This window comes from Aspergillus aculeatinus (assembly GCF_003184765.1).
Source record: "Aspergillus aculeatinus CBS 121060 unplaced genomic scaffold BO66scaffold_99, whole genome shotgun sequence".
Taxonomy (NCBI): domain Eukaryota; kingdom Fungi; phylum Ascomycota; class Eurotiomycetes; order Eurotiales; family Aspergillaceae; genus Aspergillus; species Aspergillus aculeatinus.
Window position 1 is genome coordinate 3,816 of NW_020291568.1, and position 16,767 is coordinate 20,582.

The 16,767-nt window shown below is 54.1% G+C and overlaps 5 protein-coding genes across 5 annotated transcripts; 1 reads left to right on the top strand and 4 right to left on the bottom strand.

The window, feature by feature from the left end:
• Nucleotides 1-2,853: 2,853 nt before the first annotated feature.
• On the bottom strand, nt 2,854-3,227 carry BO66DRAFT_260397 (uncharacterized protein). Its single transcript, XM_025643041.1, has one exon. The coding sequence runs from the start codon at nt 3,108-3,110 to the stop codon at nt 2,919-2,921; it is 192 nt and encodes a 63-aa protein (XP_025497632.1). The 5' UTR covers nt 3,111-3,227; the 3' UTR covers nt 2,854-2,918.
• On the bottom strand, nt 2,913-4,295 carry BO66DRAFT_386835 (putative ubiquitin conjugating enzyme (UbcB)). The gene is made up of 3 exons (XM_025646204.1): nt 3,998-4,295; nt 3,786-3,902; nt 2,913-3,665 (listed from the first exon to the last, which is right to left on the bottom strand). The coding sequence occupies exons 1-3, from the start codon at nt 4,022-4,024 to the stop codon at nt 3,345-3,347; spliced, it is 465 nt and encodes a 154-aa protein (XP_025497633.1). The 5' UTR covers nt 4,025-4,295; the 3' UTR covers nt 2,913-3,344.
• A 107-nt stretch (nt 4,296-4,402) lies between these two features.
• Nucleotides 4,403-5,781, bottom strand: BO66DRAFT_362360 (putative RTA1 domain protein). The gene is made up of 4 exons (XM_025645063.1): nt 5,671-5,781; nt 5,518-5,617; nt 5,313-5,462; nt 4,403-5,264 (listed from the first exon to the last, which is right to left on the bottom strand). Exons 1-4 carry the CDS (start codon nt 5,693-5,695, stop codon nt 4,517-4,519), a joined length of 1,023 nt encoding a protein of 340 aa, XP_025497634.1. The 5' UTR covers nt 5,696-5,781; the 3' UTR covers nt 4,403-4,516.
• A 622-nt stretch (nt 5,782-6,403) lies between these two features.
• On the top strand, nt 6,404-9,643 carry BO66DRAFT_396687 (kinesin family protein). Its single transcript, XM_025648541.1, has 7 exons — nt 6,404-6,980; nt 7,033-7,305; nt 7,585-8,092; nt 8,148-8,275; nt 8,333-8,859; nt 8,911-8,975; nt 9,041-9,643. Exons 1-7 carry the CDS (start codon nt 6,621-6,623, stop codon nt 9,391-9,393), a joined length of 2,214 nt encoding a protein of 737 aa, XP_025497635.1. The 5' UTR covers nt 6,404-6,620; the 3' UTR covers nt 9,394-9,643.
• On the bottom strand, nt 9,614-16,345 carry hir3 (putative transcriptional corepressor of histone genes (Hir3); the record flags this gene model as incomplete). Its single annotated transcript, XM_025653312.1, has 4 exons — nt 9,614-11,515; nt 11,574-11,729; nt 11,785-12,007; nt 12,057-16,345. The coding sequence occupies 4 exons, from the start codon at nt 16,343-16,345 to the stop codon at nt 9,794-9,796; spliced, it is 6,390 nt and encodes a 2,129-aa protein (XP_025497636.1). The 3' UTR covers nt 9,614-9,793.
• Nucleotides 16,346-16,767: the final 422 nt, after the last annotated feature.

The window sequence follows — 16,767 nt, forward strand, 5'->3', positions numbered from 1 at the left end:
GGGGGGGGGGGGAAGAGTAATAAAAGAGGTCACGGGTGTGGTGAGAATGGCCGAAGACAGAGCGAGAGAGCGAGAGAACAGAGAACGAAACATCGAACCGAAAGGGAAAAGGGGAAAAAAAAAGACGGCAGAGCTTGATCGGGGCTAGCGCAGGTCTCGAATTGGAAGAAAGACCCTGTCGGGCTTAGCCTTGTAAGAAGTTATACTGAGCAGTTACCGTTGATGTATTTTATTTTAGCTTCTCAACCTCGTTAATCCGGTTCTTTTCGTCCTTTTCTTGGGCATGGGTTTCAGACTGACGCCAGGATGAGATCAGTCCAACTTACTACACTTGGGGTTTGATATTGATTACATTGATTGCACTGGGTTGCTGCTGCACAAGGGGTTGCACCAAAGACTAGAAACACCAACCTAGAAACCCCCCTTCAGTGGACTGATCAGTCGACAATGGATAGCCTACTGCCGACAAACAATCTATCATATCATATCAATTGCCCCTGCTGTGCTGACAGGTCACTCAGTCACAGACTGACCTGCAGCTGCTGCAGGCAGGCTGCATGGTTAGTGTGCACTGCCGCGCCCCCGGAGAAAGTTAGGAAGGATCCGACCCGATTACAGATCCGATGCTAACAATCTCAACGGTGTTGGTTGTTCTGTCATGGACAGACAGATCTGATGATGCCCCCCCAAAACAGAAACCGGTTTTGTGTGATGACCTCTGATGACCTCTGATGACCTCTTTGGTTGCTGGCCGATGAAGAAACTGGCAAATTTACCGAAATTACCGTTGGTATGGTTCGTACCCGGTGGAGACGCCTTGGTTTCAGTCAGACTCCGGCCGTCTCCCCTTTGCGCCCACCCACTCGCGGAAGCTTCAAAGTTCGCCGTGGCTCGCCCAGCCTGCCGTCTCTCGACCGCAGGAACTGACGGGTCACTCCCGGAGTGGCTTTGGCTTTGGCTTTGGCTTTGGACTTTTGTTGATTGACTTAGAGGTCATCTGCGGAAATGGAGATGAGCCTCTAGCGAGGACACTTGATAAGTCTGCAGTGCATCTTGCACCATCCTACCATGGCATCGGACCCTTCGGAGTATCCTAAGGGATTCAGGTGATTGATGCGACATTCTATTGTTCCTGAGTCAGGTGGGGGCGCGTCAGCAATTGGACGATCGTCCCGTGATGAAATCTCCACTTGCGGCCGTACCTGAGCCTGAGGAGCCTCAGGTTGACGCCCTTCCTACCTAAGGCCGGACTAATCCCGCTTCAGGAATTCTAGTCGCCAAGTCAGAACGAACCAAGAACAAGATGAACTCATCAAGAACTTCCTCGCCGGGCCCGCTTTCCTCCCATTGACGTTGTCAACGGCAGGCCACAGGTGTCTTCTTCAATAACCTTGAAAAAGAAAACGCCAAAACTGTCCCGCTTGAGTCTTGACTTCATCTCCACTTGTGCCCGGCTAATAACCGTTCCATGGATCACTGGCCTCGCTTCCCGTTCGTTTATTCAACGAGCCTCCATCTCTACTGTTTCTATAAGTAAAAGCCCCGAGATGCTGCGGCCTAGACCCTTGCCTGAAGAATTTTCTGCATTACTACCAGCAGCACCACTCCGAATTGAGCAGCGAATGGCGTCAAAGTAGCCTCACTGTTGCCCGTACCAGGGACAAGGCTACTGTCAACCACGAAAGGCGCCGACACGTTCACGGCCACCATCCACCGCGCGGTTATTGATCCCTGATCCCACTAATCATGGCAATAGTGTCAAGCCCTGGCGCCCGCCGAATCCGGACAATGCGGCCATCTGGTGGGTCCTGGCGATGACGAACGTGTCGGCCGTCCATTTAAATATAGTCGAGCCCGATCCCTCATCTCGCTGGCGCCGAGCTGGGCGCTTAATCCGATTTGGTGTCCATTAGGACAATCTTGTCGCCCGGATTAATTAAGATTAGCATTCAATCTCCGGGCAACATCGATTTCCCCGGGCCACCGACCACGTTTTTAGCACTGCGTCATTGTTCGTGACGACTTGCAGGGCACCGGCAACTTCTCAGCCCAGCTCAATTGCAGTCGAGAATCTATCCAAATGTATGGTTGAGCGCGCATTGACCACCGTTCAATATTGGCTCAGCCATGTGACCCAAAGATCTAGCGGTAACTTCGGTTATTGCTCAGTCTGCAAACTGAGGGTACCACGATACTCCGATGCGCATTGACGAACAGAGACAGTGTCCAAGGCTGTGCACTACATTGCCTTTTCCCAACAAGCGCCCTTACTACGAAGCGAGCCCTCAACCCAGGCCTGTGCTTTCCCCGCCTCAATCGACCCCCAGCATCTGCTGCCTCGCTCGTATTTTTGTTTTAGGCCTGCTGCATCCTGCACATGGAGGCTTGGAATGGTTGGTCTAACGTCATCTTGGTAGCTGACAGAAGAGGAGTGTACTGTACCTAGTATCCTGGCGCTACTAACCTGGAAAGGGGGCTTGAAGATTAGTCGATTCGATCTTGAAGTTGATTTACCGTAATCTTCGCCGGGGGACGACATTAACCAGATCTCGTGCAGGGGTGTGATGCCCACGAACAAGATAGTAGAAGTTTTGGTTTGGAGAAATTTGGCTGGACCACGGTGGGATTTAATGGGTTGAGATAGGGTCAGATGCATGGTTGCTTTTGTACTGCTTTGAGCGGCCATCCGTGCACAGCAAATCGTATCAGCAGCTTTAGCCCCCAGGACAATCGAGCTCATCTGTGGTATTGCTAGACTGACTGAGGATATGACTGAAAGATTCTCGGTGTGCATGCCGATTTGTCTGATACTCCATTTTCGGTGCTTGTGCTTCTATAGAAACGGGTAGTAGAGTAGCTACTCCACCTAGATGTTAACCTTCCGTAAACGCCTATCCTCAGTATGGGTCCTGACAGAATCAACTGGTCAGTAGCCTATAGAGGATCGCGTGATACGTCCAGAGCCTTGAACTAATCCTGCTACATCCGGATAGAAAGCATCTAGTAGAGCTCAAAACACAATCCACCAGAATCTTGCTCGTCACAAGCCAAGCAACCTCAGACACCAGGCATATCACAACTACACAACCAAATCCACCCCACGCAAGCATCTATTGATCCACAACAATGCACCCGACAATACAAACACATGAACGCAAACAAACCGCAACAACCCGCGCGTTATAAGAACGAAGCCCCATCATAACCCCCAACCCCCGACAGCAAGCAAGAAAAAAAAGAAAACAAATATTTATATTAAAAGTAATCTACCACCGATCCACACATATCCCAATCCCATCCCACCATATCGACAAAGTATGTACTGTACTGTACACCAACCCGCCCTACCCCCGCACAGCATACTTCCGCGTCCACTCGCGCGCGACCTCCTCGTACCGGGCGAAATCCCCCTTGAACTGCTCGGCGATGCGGCCCTCGACGGCGTCGTCCGGCATGGGCTCGGCCAGCAGCTGGCGCGCGAACTGCAGCACGGCCGCCAGGCGCGAGCTGGGCTTCCACTCGTCCGCCCGCAGCATCCCCAGGCACATGCTCCCCTTGTCGTCGTTGGTGACGTTGGGGTGGTAGATTTTCGTCCGGAAGGAGACCGTCGGCGGCTTGAAGGGGTATTCGGTTGGGAGGGTGAGGGTGAGGTGGAAGGTTCCGTTCTGGTGGCCAGGGTAGGGGGGGTTAGTTGATTGTGGAGTTGTGGGGGGGTGGTGGGGGCTGGGGGATTTTTTTTTGGGAAGGGATAGGGTGAGGGTTGGGTGAGGTTGGAGCCTGCTTACCTGGTAAGGCGAGTTCTCGGGTCCCTCCATGTAGACGTTCCAGATGTAGAGGTTGGATTCGTCGGCTAGCTTGACGGTTATGCCTTCGGGGGCGGATTCGGCGAGTTCGGCGAGTTCCTTTTGGATTGTTAGTGGGGGTCTAAGGGTGAGAGGGGGGTTGGTAGGTGAAGTTGAGGGGGTATGGAGGTTTGGATGCGCAGTGCAGTGTTTACCTTGGCTATCCGCTTTTGGCTGCCCATCTTGATTGCAGTGTTGGGTGTGTGTGTGTGTGTGGTGGGGAGAGAGAGGTAAAGCGGGGTTGTGAGGTGGAGGAGTCGGTCGAGAGATTGATGGCTGTTGATGAGCGCGTGAATGGAGTCTAATTCTGATGCAGTTGCAGAACGAGCAATGGTTGAAGATAGTAGCAGAGACAAATGAAGGCTGGCCTGGTTGGTTCGATGGGATCTGGAGCTGGAGCTGGAGCTGGAGCTGGACTGGAACTGGAACTGGAACCGAAAGCAGCTCCTTTCCTGAGATGGCGGGGCGGGGCAGGCGGGGCGGAAGATCCGCCGGAGTGGAAGACGTCAGTCATTTCAGTCAGCTACAACGAACTCCAAACACTACAAGTCTACCCAACACTGCAAGTCTACTCTCGCACCATGCAACTCTGGAATCTAAACAATTGTATCATTATAGTCTCTTTGCTAAACAAGAATGAAATGCGCTAAGACAACCCAGCCCTCAACCCCAATCTACACAGCAACGTGCCCTTCCTTGGAGCTGGTGTTGTGATCAAAATTCCTGGCTGCCTCGTCCTCCCAGAACCTCTTCTGTCTTCCTCCATTCTTGCACAACCCAACCAAGTCAAAAGGATCAAAGAGGGTGAGGAGAAATGGGCGGTTGTCACAATACCCCGGTCCTTCCAGCTCAGTAACCCCATCTCTCGCAAGGTAGATCTTGTTGGAGCGTGGAAGCCACCGCATCGGATGGAAGATGTTCAGCATCGTGGTGTTAACATACATCACAGTCGCCTCAAACACCCAGAAGAACCACTCGTCCTTGAGAATAGGACTGATGTCCTTGATGTCGGACACGTTCAGGCTGGCCGCAGTGAAGTACTCCACCGTCCGATAGATCGTCCGCACGGTGATCAGCCCGCAGCTGCAGTACAACACACATAAGGCGTGCTTCACCTTGCGATTCAAGACCCCACCGCGCCGACAGTTATAGTAGAACCTCAAGGCCAGAGCAAGGAACCCTGCCATCAGCACGAGCTGCAAGATCAGGGACGCTTTGAGCAGCCCTTTGCCGATGTCTTGCTTGCGCTGTGGGTTCTCGACGTTGGCCACCAGCGCACCACCGTTCCCAGTGAGCACCTCGATGACCATGCTCATCGCCAGAAAGGTTGTGAAGACCCGTCCCGGATGGATTGGTGAGTGGTAGGGGATGTAGTAAAGGATTCGCCCGAGGATCAGGTAGTTGGCTGCTTCGTAGACCGGTCTCGAGATCTGTTAGTCGTGGGTCTTCTTCGGCGAGAGCGCTACTTACGGGCCAGCGAGTAGAAGAACCGTGCTGACAATGTAGATCACCAGGTTATCCCAGTGACCCCAGGCGGCCACAGCCCGTAGCACAAAGCCGCCTGTGAAGAGCAGTGCCGACCAGGGCAAGATTCCGGTCACTTTCCAGGACTTATACTTTCTGCAGTCGTCGTCAGTAGCGGGAAAGGCTGAGGGTCTCAATGGGAGCTGCATACATGCATTGATAGATGTGCCAGATTCCAGAGATAGTGAACCAGATGGCGAAAGTGATAGGAGCACCCTTGTTGGGAGCATAATACCAGTAGCTATCCTCCTCTGTTGGACGTTAGTACTGGATCTCACATTCAGGCCTGGACTAAGGTGCATACGGTACGGCGATCTTCTGTCCAGCATCACGGTATAATAGGTAAAGAAAAAGCCAAATCAAATTAGACGACGATGACGACGACGATGACTATTTCTAAGATGCTTCGATGATGAGGAGAGCGTATTTGCTAAACAATTAAATGCTCTTGCCATGTCCCGGTCCACGAAATATATATGTTCAGCCTGTGGCAGAGCCCCATTAGCGAAAACGAGCAACCTCTATCCAGTAATCAGCCACGGCCCTATGAGAGGCTCCAGATGTGCCTCTGACTTAAACATCCAACCTTAAACGGTCAGTTTGAGGGCTGAGCTGTAGAATTGTTGCCCGATCGTCAACTGAGTTGATCATTCATGGGATAAGCCCCAAGTCTCCCTCCATGGTGCACACCAGTGATCCTCCTCCCCTGGGTTGAATTTAGCCTTGTTGGATCCAGGTCTTTGTCTCTGGTGATGATGATGGATGGACCCTGAGACCCTGAGACCCTGAGACCCATCCTCGAGACTTGGCTTGGCATCCTGGCCGACAGCAAGCGAATACGAGCAAGGCTGTGCTCATTGTGATTGGCTCCACGAAGTCAGCCTCGCAGGGACTGTCATTGCTAGTGCATGGTGGCTGTGAAGGTTGACTCAAGGCTGACATCAGAGAGAGCTGCGTGGGGTTTCGGTGAAAAGATATTGGAAGACTGAGTAGTCTACTGAGTAATTTACGGACTATAGACATGATGGTGGCTTAACCCCAGATTTTCCCCATGCGGAAGGCGTTGCCGGGACGACGAGAAGATCCCGATTCGGATAAGACCCATCAACACTGGGCACGGCGCCTCTCCAGGCGACGAACGGCTAACGTGACCCTCTCCAATCGTCATCTACCCAACTCGCATGCACTGCACTGACTGCATCTAGACCCTTAGTTTGGATGTGAACAGGCGTGTACTAACCACCAGCAGCAAACATGGCTTCGACAAAATCGCCCCCCACATCCCTGTTCCAGGTGTACCTTCGCCTGCGGCCTCCTATGTCCCAACACGAAGAGGAACAGGCTGAGCGTTGTTTGACCATCGAGACTCCAGAGCAGGTATACGCCACTGAAAACAACCACCAAGATGCCCCGCCTACGCATATCACTTTACACCCTCCCAGCGACTCCCGGAAGCGCGCCGTCGAGAAGTTCGGGTTTACACAAGTCTTCGACGAGTCCGCCTCGCAGCTGGGCGTCTTCGAGGGCACGGGACTGGAGAACTTGATAAAGGGTGTTTTGTCGGAAGGACGCGATGGCCTGGTCGCGACGCTGGGCGTCACGGGTAGTGGAAAGGTCTGCTAGTCTAGCCGTGGTTGTAGGCGATAATGCTAATGAGAACCCGCAGAGTCATACCATTCTGGGCTCCAAGACGCAGCGAGGTATCACCCAGATGAGCTTGGATGTGATCTTCCGGTCCCTCGCTTCGACGATCAGACCCCTCGACAACTTTATCAGCCCCCTTCTCTTGTCCTCTGTCGCCGCCGCCGATGCCTCTGAAGCCCAGATCTTTAGTGCGCAGACGTTCCTCGAAGCTGTATACGGTGAATCGGTCGATCGTAGCAGGAGTCCCAGAGCTCAGACCCCAATGAGTGCCGGACGAGCGCAAACCCCCATGGCGGTACGGAGCCCTTTCCCCCAGCCTATATTGCAACCCACCCCAAGGTCTCGAGTGCTGGTCCCTACAAGCTGTCAATTGCCCGCTGCGTATGGTCCGCGGATAAACTCAAAGCCAGCCCTTGGCGGTTCCCCCACCCCTGGTCTGCCGAATCCCCTCTTCATTCGGTACGGTAGCAAGACGCCGGATCGGAAGCAGCTAGGATCCCATTTGACAACCCCACACGGGCGTTGGAATCGCTACAAAACATGTTGTGCTAACTCATCCTCTCTTGCTTCAAAGGAACCCATGCCAGCGCTCATCTTTCCCCGTCGTCAAATGCCCTTGCGCGCTGGCGCCCTCCCCCGATCGCCCGACGTGAGCCATCTTACGATGGAGCTGAACCCACACTCGGAATACGTGGTTCTGGTCTCGATGTATGAAGTGTACAACGATCGTATCTTTGACCTTCTTTCACCGGCTATCGTCCCTGGTCAAGGAAGCACAATGACTCGCCCGGGAGGTGGGCAGAAGGACCGCCGCAGACCGCTATTCTTCAAGTCGACGGAGGGATCGCCTGACAGGAAGGTCGTTGCGGGCCTGCGTAAGATCGCATGCTGCACTTACGAAGAGGCTCTGTCGGTTTTGGAGGTTGGACTTACTGAGCGAAAAGTTGCAGGCACCGGGGCCAATAGCGTCAGTTCCCGCAGTCATGGATTTTTCTGTCTGGAGGTCAAAAGAAGAATGCGCAACAAGAGAACCGGCGAAGAGACATGGATGGGAAACACACTCACAGTGGCCGATTTAGCCGGTATGTTCAGCTCAGCCTCTGCCTCGACATACCAAATGTGCTAATCAAGCATCAGGGTCCGAGCGCGCAAGAACTGCGAAGACGGCAGGATCTACCCTTGCGGAGGCAGGCAAGATTAACGAGAGCTTGATGTACCTCGGACAATGTCTACAGATGCAAAGCGATATTCAGGAAGGCAACAAGGTATGCCACACGAAGAAGCTTTTCTCTTGTCTTCGCCAGGTTTTCTGACTCAAAAAGGCGACTATGGTCCCATTTAGGCAGTGCAAGCTCACAGAGCTGCTCTTTTCGAACTCTTTCCCGTCGCCTGGTCAGGCTTTTGGCCAGTTCCGCCACCCGCAGAAAGCCATCATGATTGTGACGGCTAACCCATGGGGAGACTACAATGCGACCTCGCAGATACTCCGCTACTCCGCTTTGGCACGCGAAGTTGCTGTGCCCCGAGCCCCATCGGCCACAGAGTCCATCTTGTCCAGCACTCTCGAATCTCGTCATGGCTCTATTGGCGGACGTGAGTCGACGAATTCAGTCTCGGCCGAAGAATTGGAGAAGGCAGCCGCTGAGATCGAGCGACTCCGAGCCGAGAATGAGAACCTTTCAGTGAGACTCGCCGAGGAAGAGATCGTGAGAACGGACTTGGCCATGAGATTGAAAGCAAGCGAAGAGATGTGTCTCACCATCGAGCAAGACGTGCGTGAGGAATGTTGGAACGAGATGGACGAGAGGATGGAAGAAGAGAGACGCCGGTGGCAGAACGCTTGGGACGAGCAGGTGAGTTTCCTCTTCTGTGAACTGTGCGATTTTGACTCTAACTTCAGGCAGACTGGCCATAACGAAGAGCACTTGGATAAGAAGCTTGAGTTGTTTTCTCGGGGCTTCCAGAGTAAGTACCTGCCTCTTCTTGCTCGTGCTCTCCTGCAACATCGACGAAACTAATTCTCCTTCCAGTCTACGAAGACCCCAACACAACCAACAATGAGCGCATGGAGGAGCTCGAGTTTGAGAACGAGCAGCTGCGCAAGAAGGTCGCCGCGCTGGAGCGCGAGCTCACTTGCCGATCGCCCACCAAGAAGACCCGAGCCAAGACCACCACGACCACCACGACGCTCGAGCCCTCCCGCAACTCCAACATCCTCGGCCGGGAAAGCGATATCGAGAATGCCTTGAAGCGCATGGACCAGCTGAAACTGGCCGACAGTATGTTCTCGCCGGCCCCGCAGCAGCTTTCGTCTCCTGGCAAGAAACATCGCAAGATGGCCACCAGGAAATGGGACTTGGCTCCGGAGGAGGACATTTACTAAGGCTGCTTCGCGGGATGAGCTTCCTCTCTCCCGTCCGTGATGACCACTTGTACTAATCTGAATGATTGACCCTTTGGTGGGATTCTTGTTTGTTTGCGTCGGGGTTGAACTAGTCCTGCTTGTGGTTTATGATATCCGTCTGGAATGTTGGCGTTTGTGGGAAAATTACTGGAACTTTACTTCCATCCATGTTGCTATTCATGTTCATAAATTCTATGGCACAGTACAAAGCACATTCATTACTTGCACAGACATCTTGTGACCCAGCAGCTCTTCCCGGTAACGCCGACCTTGGTTTGTCCTTAGCTAAACGAAATGAAGAGGAATTGTAATGATACAAATTGTGGGAATCGAGGCTGACCCGACAAGGAACAATAGAGTTTCTGGGTCAAGGGCTGGCTCAAGGCTCTGCCTCAGTCATGTCCTCATCATCATCCGTGCCCGCAATCTCGAGCTGACCAGCGTCCGCGGCCGCGTCCACTTCATCGGCGGTCTCGTTCCCTTCCGCGTCGCCCAGGGGCTCATCCTCCCCATCGCCTTCGACATCACCCTCATCATCATCCTCGCCGCCAACTTCCTCCTCCTCCTCCTCTTCTTCCTCGTCTTCCTCGCCTTCTTCTTCCCCCCCCTCTACCTCTTCCTCTTCCTCGTCACCCCCTTCCATATCCACATCCCCTTCGTCACCTTCACCTTCACCCTCACCCTCACCCTCATCATCAATATCAACATCAACACCCTCAACCATAGTATCGCCCTCTTCCCCTTCCCGTTCATCATCATCATCATCATCTTCCTCCTCCTCACCCTCCTCCTCACCCTCTCCATCACCCAGCTCCACATCCACATCCTCCCCATCCGCCCCACTGGCCAGCCCCTCCAGCTCCGACTCGGGATCGAGCGACCCATCCCGGAGGTTGGGGAACAACAACTTCCGCTCCGTGGTGAGCTTAGACAGCTTCTCGTCGTCCATCTCGCTGAGCTCGCTCTCGTCGTCGGCGCTATCGTGCAGACTGGCGGGGATGGTATCGCTTTGCTGGCCCGAGGCCAGGTCCAGGTCCTCGGCCAGGCGGCCGCCGGTCTTGCTCTCCAGGAGTGATGGGCCTGCGGATGTGGATTCGGTGGCGGGAAGAGTTTGGGGATTGAGCGCCGCGGTGGTGGTTGTGGTGGTGGTAGGGTCGGTGGCTGTCGTGGTAGAGGTCTTGCGGCTACCCGGTCCTCCTCCTGCTGCTGATGCTGTTGCGGCGGTGCTTGGGGCAGCGGCAGAGGTGGAGGTAGTGGCGGCAGCGGATGTGGTGGGTAGACGGGGTGGGACTTTGCGGTGGACGATGGCTTCGGAGCGCTTCTGGATGTCTCGGCGGGCGATGCCTTTGGTGCGGCCGCGTGGGGCGGGGGCTTCCGAGGCCGGGGCGGAGGTGGGCGGCGTCGGGGTGTTGGTGGTGGTGTCGGCGGCGCCGTCGCTGTTGATCATGCTCATGCCGCCGCCGCCTGCTGCGGCACCGCCGGGGAGCGTGGGGTCGACCTTGAGCCGTTCTTTAGTCTCCTCGTGGGCTTGTTCGAGGACCTGCGGCATGTTGATCTGGTACAGGCGGGAGTAAACGTCGGCGATCAGGTCCTCCAGCAGGGCGACTTTCATTAGGCTGTTGTTGAGTTTCTTCAGCTCGATGGCGTCGCGGATGAGTTCCAGCAGGGATTCGCTGCCCGGCGCTAGGTCGGTCAGGCTCTCGAGGCGCGCCGTGTTGGCGACGAACTCCTCCCAGCCGATGGGCTTGAAGACACTCTCCTCGTGTCCTTCGTCGATGTGCGCGGCACGCCGGATCAGCCCCGCGTAGGTGAGGCACATGTCCTCCCAGAGTTTAGCGTGGTTGACAAAGTCGCCTTGCTTCTTGCGCACACGGCGGAGAAGTTGGTCCAGGTTGGCGCGGTCGTCGAGCTGGTCCAGGAGAGAGACGAAGAAGTAGGCGTATCGTGTGGTGTAGACAAAGTGACGCCCGGGACGCTCGTGTTCCGGTTTCCAGACTTGGATGGTCATGGTCTTGGTGACGATTTGCTGGGTGAGCTCGTTCTTGGCGGCGGACGCAGCTTCAATGGAGTCTTCGTCGTCTTCGTAGAGGATTCGTGCAGCCTAAGGAGAGGTCAGCGGAATCATCAGGTATGCATGGACTCGAAGCATTCAAACATACTCGGTACGCCATGCGATGGTGCCAGTTCGATTTGTCGGCATTCTTCAGGTTGCGAAGTACTTCGGAGATGTAGCGCTTCCAGGAAGCCTTGTCTTCCGGCGGCTGCACTTTGCGAGCCCAGGGCGTAGCGAGGAGCGTCTTGCTGGCGTCGGCGGGCTGTAGGATAATGTAAGCACCTGATGAGAGCGTGTCGGGCACATAGTGTCCATACCTCTAAGGCTCCGCGACGAACCAACTTGTGCACTACAGTCACAAGCTTGTAGTGAGGTTCGAATATCGGTTCCGACCGCGAATCCCTTCGTTGCGGCAGAGCGTCAATCGCATCGAGCAGGGAGTCTAACAAAGTGTCTAGATCGAGCTGCTTGAATGGCCCTCTGACGGAATCATCACAGCTGAACATCTTCCAGAGACACTTGCTTAGCATGTAATGAGTCCTGCATGCGGTTAGTCTTTTGTAGGTCGAACAGAACCATAAACACGTACATCCAGTTCTTGGGTTTGTCGACTAGAGCCCGCTTGAGAAGGTAGCTGGCGAGATTCCACACGGAGTATAGCTTCATCTCCTTGAAAGGTCGGCCTTCATACATGCTTTGGCTTTCCTCGTTGCTGAAATGCCGTGTGAAGTCTGCGAGACTAAATGCGCCCATAGACAGTGGTTCCCTAGAGGACGAGTAAAGGCGAATTCCGAAATCTGTGAACAGGTCCGCGAGCATCTCGCGGGTCTCTGGTGTTGGATCCGAGTTTCCCATGGCCGTCGAAATGGCCATGGCATAGCAATGAATAGAATAGCGCTGCCATGTTACCAGCTCCGCCCGGTTGTTGTTGATTCTGTCAGCTGTCCAGGTGATGTCTTCTTCCAACTTCGAATCGTATGTCTGCGCCAACCTGTACCAGGTCTCCCATCGCGCCGTTCCGTGCTCAATGTCTTGTCGGAAGCACATGACGGCATCATCAAGATCAGTTGTCGGGAGTGGGCTCAAGCGCTTCTGCGACCGAAACCTGGTCAAAGCCGCATACCCAAGGAGGAAGTACCAGCCATTCCGAGCGACCATAGCACTTTCGGTTAGCACTGGGATCAAGGATAAGCTTGCCACGCCCTGGATGGATCGGAAGAGCGCCAACGGGTTGATTGGAGACTTCAGATATGCATTTGTGATGCGCTTGTTGTAAGACAAAGGGGGAGATGACTTGGTAGTGCCAATGGCCTGCTGCATCTTCTCGATGGTGGATTTCAACTCCGACTTCGACAAGTCCTTGATGCTCATTCGCTGGGCTTGTTTCATCACCAAGTTCACCATGATGATAGCCGTGGTGCGATCCAGCTTCTCCGTTGGGCATTTGTGGTCGTCCAGTTCACCATACAAGGGTGAACACTTGATCCCGTTGATGTCGTACAGGAGCTGACATATGTCCCATTCAGTGTCATCGTTGACGCCGATAGCGAAGAGCTCAGATCTCATCAGTTTCAGGAATTGCTTGTGAGACAGTTTGCACATGAAGCGAATGCCCAGGCATTGATGGACAGCTCGCAAGTAGTTCACTCGATCTTCCGCAGGGGCCTCGAACTCCTCCTTTTCTTGAGACATAGCTTCCTTTACAAGTGTGTATTGCAGAATCCAGCAGCGGACCTGCATCTCGCGCAGTCTATCCTTGAGGCTCTCTAGAGACTTCGATAGCGCGCCGCGGACTTCTGGACCTGTGGTCGCACCGATGCGAAGTAGGTCCTCATACAATGAGAACCCGTAGAGAAGTCTAGTCAGAGAGGCCACTGCAGTCAACGAAGCCTTCAAATGTTCCATGTCAAAGCACTCGTATGCTTTGTCCGCGTCCAGAAGCACGGCTGTTACAGTCTTGTTCAAGATGCTATCAAGTGATTTGAGCCACCGAAGGAGGGTGATTTGACGGTGCTCACTGGGTTCGTCCGACTCGGATGAGATCTGAAGCTCTTTCATTATGATTTCGATGCTGCGCAAGTAGCAAGAAATGACCTTGGGAGGATAATCAATCTTCTTGTAAGCATCCTGTAGTCTTCGCCAGAGGAAGAGTCTCAGCGTGGCATCGCCGCGATCCAGGAAAATACTCATCTCGGTGATTTGAGAATTGGGCTCAAGTGGCTCGCTTCCCTCATCGATACCTTCGATCTGAAAAGACGCGGGCTCGAGAATAGGTTCAATGGTCTCAATGAGATCCACTGGGTCCTCTGAGCTGGGGTTGAAGATCTTCATGAAGAAGTCCATGGACTTGAGCTTCGAGATCTCTTGATCAACAGCCTCGGAAGACAGTTCAGGCATGATCGCATTGTTCACAAGGCCAATTACTGGATCTTTCAAGCGCTCAAAGAGGAATTTTAGCTCCTGAAGACAGAGCAATACATGCTCTCGGTGGATGTCACTGGCCATATTGGAATGAAAAGTCGATGCCCATATGTGTCGCAGGGCAAAGACCTCCTGGCAGCTTGTGCTAGCGTGGCTGTGGTCAAGGAAGTGTGATAAAGCGGTACGTGCGAGGAGGCTCCATCTCCCCAAGCGATCGCGCTGCTGAATCCTCGTTCTTCCATCCACCTCACTATTAGGATTATTAATTGACGCGTATATGTCAAGGTGAAGTTCAAAAAGTGTTTGAATCATTTCCAAATCAGAGAAATGAGCAAGCGTGTATGAAAATGTGGATTCAGCTTGACCTGCGAGAATTTGAGTCTCAAGGCTTTGCAGCTGTTCGTGCATGCTTTCGTAAATAAACTCGTCTTGGTGCAGTATGAGCTGCACCACAGTCTCCTTCAGTGAGTCTGGCCACTGCAGCGACGTGTATGCGGACTCCATTGCAGGCCACTTCCGTGGCACAACATGATCCATCGCATGCTTCGCAAATTTCGGCATTAATAGAGCTTTGAGCCAGGCAAGGGCAGCATCGCGAACATGCATAAGCTCATCATTGACGCTCGTGGTGAGTCTGAAAAGTCTCTCGTCATCAGCGAGAGCCTGTTTCACCCCCAGCTTCCTGGCCGACTTTCTCGAGTGTTCCAAGAAGATAGCCAGCCCGGAGTTTCCCATTCCTCGAATATCCTGCAAAGTAGACAGGCTGTCGGGCTGGTAGGTGACCTGGGATCTTGCTTCATCCCAGTTTCGGAGTGTGTCTAGCAAATCCCCGACCAGATGGTGGCCTTCGTGGGACTCGTCAGCCGAGATATCAGGCGACTCTTTGCGATCAACCATCGCCCGCACGGCTTTTCTGAGCTCATCGATGTCGCTGAGATCTTCGACGCCGAACTTGGCCAACAAGGGGCCGACAGCTGACTGCATTGAGTCATCCGCCTGCACATAACCTTCGAGGCGGTCATCATAGAACTTAGCATAGTCAGCAGCCAAGTCCACCGCCTGCGAAGAACTATCTGCGTGTGCGGTTGACTCTCGAAGCCGTGTCCTTCTGCTCTTCGCCCTCAGATTGTCGACATCGTCGGGTTGGAAAAATGCAGACGAACGCTTGCGACCTCCTGTTAGGGGCCTTGCACTGGCTTCTTCCATGTTCGCATTCTCTGGTTGAGTGCTCGGACCGGGGGGCTCCGATGACTGCGTCTCTAATGATTCCATGAGCTGCTTCTCTGCGCGTTGATCGATGGAGGAATGGTCGTCAGCAACTTCTGATTTCACGCGAGGAGCGCCATCTGTAGCCTGCTCGGATTCAGCAGGCGCACGGCTGGCTTGTTGCCTTTGTGAGTCCGTCTCCTCTGCCGGTGGATGGTAGACGGGAATGGCAACTTCTATGGTACTCTTGAGCTCGGGACTGGGAGCTGGAAGCGATATCTGAACCGAGGTTCCAGGTTTGATCTCTGCTACACCCAGCTCGTCATCAATGAGGGACTGAAGTATAGCTTTTCCTAGCGCAGCCCATGTAGGGCCAACGGGCCTGATTTCATGACGTGAGCTCTGTTGGGAAAGGTGAGACCTTGACGCGTGGAGATCCTCGACTTGCTGTGGAAGTGCCGGAAGGTAAGGGAATGGATCAGCCTGCCTCCTGAGGAATTTCAGAAGGGCCTTTTTCGGCTTCTTGAGAGGAACCTGAGACACGGAGAGTCGGTCGTGCACCGACAGCAGAGTTTCACGCAGACGCTCCTCCGCGAACGTCTCCTCCAAGCCTAGCTGCTCCGTGCGCACTTCCAGACGATTCTCGTCGTCTGCCAGGACGCTCTCCAGGCAGTACCGCGTGAGACGATAGCTCTGTAGAGTGCTACAGAGCCTTGCGCTCTGTCTCCAGAGATTGAGGTCGGAGTCATCGCGCTCCAGCGCCTCCGCGAAGGCTGCTAGAGCGGCGCTGGCCTGTTCAGTGACCTGGGACGATAGGTCCGCAGCATCCTGTACATCAGTAGCCTGACCCTCCAAGGCCGCGCGTAGAGCGTCCAACAGGAATTGACCGTGGTTCTTGTAAGCCAAGTAAATGGTCTGCATCAAAGTGCTCGACGTGGAGTCATTGATGTCGAACTCCGCCAGCGCCTCTGCGGCTCCGGCGCCTGCAGCGAAGTCAATGGGAAGGTCGGAATCCTGCAAGTTGGCGCGCTTGTAGTCGGAGATGGACTCAGGATACTTGAATATATCGGAGTTTAACAGGGCATCATAGGCCTCCGCGGCCTGCGCATAGAACTGCGGGCCCTGGGAATGAAGCTTCAGCGCATTTTGGTACAGCTTCAGCGCTTCCTCAATCTGAATTTCCTTCGTATCGTCGACCTCTTCCTCGATTAGTTCATCGGGCTCGATGTTGAGCGCCGCCCAGCTCGACATGATGTCGGTGTGAATTTCAGGGTGCGCAAAGCTCCCGGACTGCGGTACAAGCCTTGAGGCTGACCGGCCGCATCGCAAGAAGTTGCAATGGCCTTAGACAGCACAGCTCCGACCGAAGAGGGGGGAGGGCGCTAGAGTAACAAGCCCCGGAAGTAGTTGTGAAGATGAAAATGACAAGAAGGAAGGATGGCAATGATTGATGGAGTGGTTGTTGCACCAGCGGGGTGGGTCTAGAGCCAGCCGGCCGCGAGTGAGACGCATTCCGCCCATTATTAGATGCCAGAAATCGCGCGTGTGCCCAAAAGGGAAAGGCGGTACCTGGCCCGGCTGTCCCCATGGCAGTTGGTTGCCTGAGGTACCCGACTATGTATTCAAGGTTGCCTGAGGTACTCCGTACTATTTCCCTATTGATGATCGGCGGG